We start from the raw sequence: 2,917 nt of genomic DNA on the forward strand, positions 1-2,917 counted from the left end.
TGGGCACTGCAGCCGGAGGACATTGAGATGAAAATGTTCTAAACTCGATTGCGACGATGGTCGCGCTACTCCACGAATATACTTAAAACCCCTTGAATCGCACCCTTTCACGTGTGAGTTGTATGTATGTGAATTACATTTCAATAAAATCGTTACCAAAAACAACAACAACAACAACAAAAAACCGTGCCCCTCAGACCTTGGTCGTGTCTTTTTGAGCCTCAGTTTCTCCAACTGTAAAATAGGGAAAATGGGCTTCATCGGTCAGGAAGGGTCCTCCGGCCATACAAGCAGGCTCAGTTGCTGACCCACTGTGTGCCTTGAGACCACTGGCTTCCTTTTCTAGAGCTTCCGTTTACTCATCTGTGGGATGGGGATAAAACACTGCCACCTTGAAAGGAAGAGGCTACAGAAGAAAGACCTTGGGCTTCTGAATCAGGCAGTTCTGGGTTGAATACTGGCTCTGCCACTTACTAGTCTTATGACTGACTGGTGGCAGGTCATATTCCTCCCTGAGCCTTAGCTGTCTCATTGCAAAATGGAGGGATTCTCAGCAACTTGACAAGGTAGAGAAGGGGGCGGGGGTGCACCTGGAGACCTCAACGCCCTCCAGCAGCTGCAGGGTGACATCTGGCACTGAAGTGGAAGGACTTTCGGGACCTTTCTCGGCTAGGGGTGAAATAATTTACATACTGGTTCCGTCAATATTTTCCAAGAACCTATGTATGCACTGTGACAGGTTCTGGGATCCTCATGAACTTCTTGGCAGGGCTGGGGGACTGCTCAATCTGGAGAGAGGGCTGTTGGTCAATGTCAAGTTCCATACCAATGGCTCATTCCCTACCCCCGGCTCAGCACCTGCTGTCCATGACCACCGGATCGCCCGCCACCTGGGGTTTACTATGCCGATCCCAGGGGCCAAGCTGCGGCTGCGGCTCCGGGCCTGGCTGTGTCCAGCACCCACGATGGAGCCCAACTCTCTTTTTAGACTCCGAGGGTTAGGGCGTTCTTCAAAAAAGGGGAGGCAGACTAATCGCTGAAAGGGTCATGTTCAACGTCAAAATCGAGGCTCCGATCTTGACCTATGCAGTTCTGTCCTGCTGGGAAGTCCCCATTGTGCACTAGAACCTCTCAGAAGCCACCGAAGACAGGGTAAGGGGAAAGCCGGCTGGCGTCCAGCCCCCGCTCCAGGCTGGGCCTCCTCACACCCGCTCGCCCCTAAGCACAACCCTGGGGACTTTGCTGTTCACGGGAAACCAAGCTGAGCTGCCGAGGTCTGTCTCTTGGGTCAGGCCCCTGACCCGGAGGACGGCAAACCCCGGATCCCCATCCCGGCTTCCTGAGTGCCAAAGCCTGAGGGACAAACCACCGACGACCTCATTGAGCGACGACCTCATTGAGCACGCTCCTGTTTCCTGAACACCTACTGTGTCCAGGGCCTCGAGGCAAGCTCCTCAGGAATCTGTCTGCAGCCCGCCGCTCACCTTGACAGCTCAGGACGCTGGGAGGTCAAGGTCATTGTTCTGGTTCAGATTGGGGAACGGGCTCAGAAACCTGGCCAGACCCATGCAGAGCAGGGATGGGGCGCCGGTCTGGGCCCCGAGCCTTTCCAACCCAGGAATGCCTCCTAAGTCCTTGCACCCATTCTCAGCCCTGCGAGGTGGCTGTGACCTTCTCCACTCCACAGAGCAGATGGGGGTGTCCGCCTCTGGGGGGCCTTCTCTGCATCCAGCGTAGCCCCACTCTCAGGGGTGGATGCAACTTGGGCTCAGGGCCCCACTTCCCTGCAAAGGCAGGGGGAGGGGAAGGAAGGCTCGAGAGCCTGGAGTCCCCCACCCCACCCTCCCACTGACCTGCGAGCAGCTTAATGTTTCCATATAAAGGAGACACGGGGCTTAAGGTGCGTTAACTTGGTGTCAAAGTCACTGTCTAATCTGGGGCCGAGCAGCCCTGTCCCCGGGGCTGACCTCCCCGCCCCCAAAGAAACACACTTCCACATTCTTCCCCTGAGACCCTGGGTGTTCCCCCTGCCCCCCACCTCCCAATGGGGTCTGGGCAGGGACTGTGGACAGACAGACAAGGGCTGAGGTGGGGGAGAGAGGGGGGTGCTGAGAGGGAGCCCGAGAAAGCAGAAAGGACAGAGATGGTGGGTGGACGGAGCAGAGAGAAGGGGGCAGAGACGGGGGTGCAGACACCAAAAGACGGGACAGAGGCCCAGGGGAAGAGGGGAAGAAACAGGCAGACGAGCAACTGGGAGATGAAAGGGGAGATCGTGTCGGGAACGGAGAGGGGAGATGGAGTCGTGAAGACAGAGGCCAGCGGACGGGACAGACGGGGCGACAGGCTCTGCTGAGACAGGATGGGGGGGCAATGGCAAAGGGCAGAAAATGCAGATGAGTCAAAGTTGGAGGTACCGAACCTGTGGGGAGAGGTCGTTCTGGGGCTGGACTCTGTCACCGAGGGTAAGATGGGACCGCCCCGAGGGGGAACAGTGAGGACGGGGTGGGGGTGTGGGCGCAGAGACGCCCAGGCAGGGAGGATGGAGGGTGGAGGGACGGGGTGGGGGGAGGTGGGATGGCTCTCAGGCCCACGCCCCCTGCCCAGGGACTGCATGCAGGCACATACCTGGGGGGGCAGCCCACCCCCATGCCCTCTGCTGGGGGCTCCTCTCTGGGTGCTGAGGGGCTGCGGTCTCTCCTCGGCCCCAGGGGCCTTATGCCGGGCACCCGACCTCTGTGTCCATAGGCGGATCAGAGGCCTGGGCGGAAGGGGGGTAGGGGGTGGGGCCAGCTCAGAGCCGCAGAGGGGGAGCCAGGGAGGACAGCCAGGCCAGGCAAGCAGCTGGGCCACAGCCCAAGCAGGCTGGAGAGGAGACTATGGCAGAGTGTGGACACGGGAGGAGGGGGCAGGAAGACGG

General features: G+C 59.1%; 1 protein-coding gene across 1 annotated transcript in view; it reads right to left on the reverse strand.

Annotated features, from left to right (window-relative positions):
* Window positions 1–2,713: 2,713 nt before the first annotated feature.
* The window catches only part of GRWD1 (glutamate rich WD repeat containing 1), a 6,478-nt gene continuing 6,274 nt past the window's right edge, over window positions 2,714–2,917 (reverse strand). Inside the window, exon 7 of the mRNA XM_023520174.1 lies at window positions 2,714–2,758. Within this exon, the coding sequence (XP_023375942.1) occupies window positions 2,714–2,758 (45 nt within the window). The remainder of the gene's footprint in view (window positions 2,759–2,917) is intronic.

This window comes from Pteropus vampyrus, unplaced genomic scaffold, assembly GCF_000151845.1.
Source record: "Pteropus vampyrus isolate Shadow unplaced genomic scaffold, Pvam_2.0 Scaffold250, whole genome shotgun sequence".
Classification (NCBI taxonomy): Eukaryota; Metazoa; Chordata; class Mammalia; order Chiroptera; family Pteropodidae; genus Pteropus; species Pteropus vampyrus.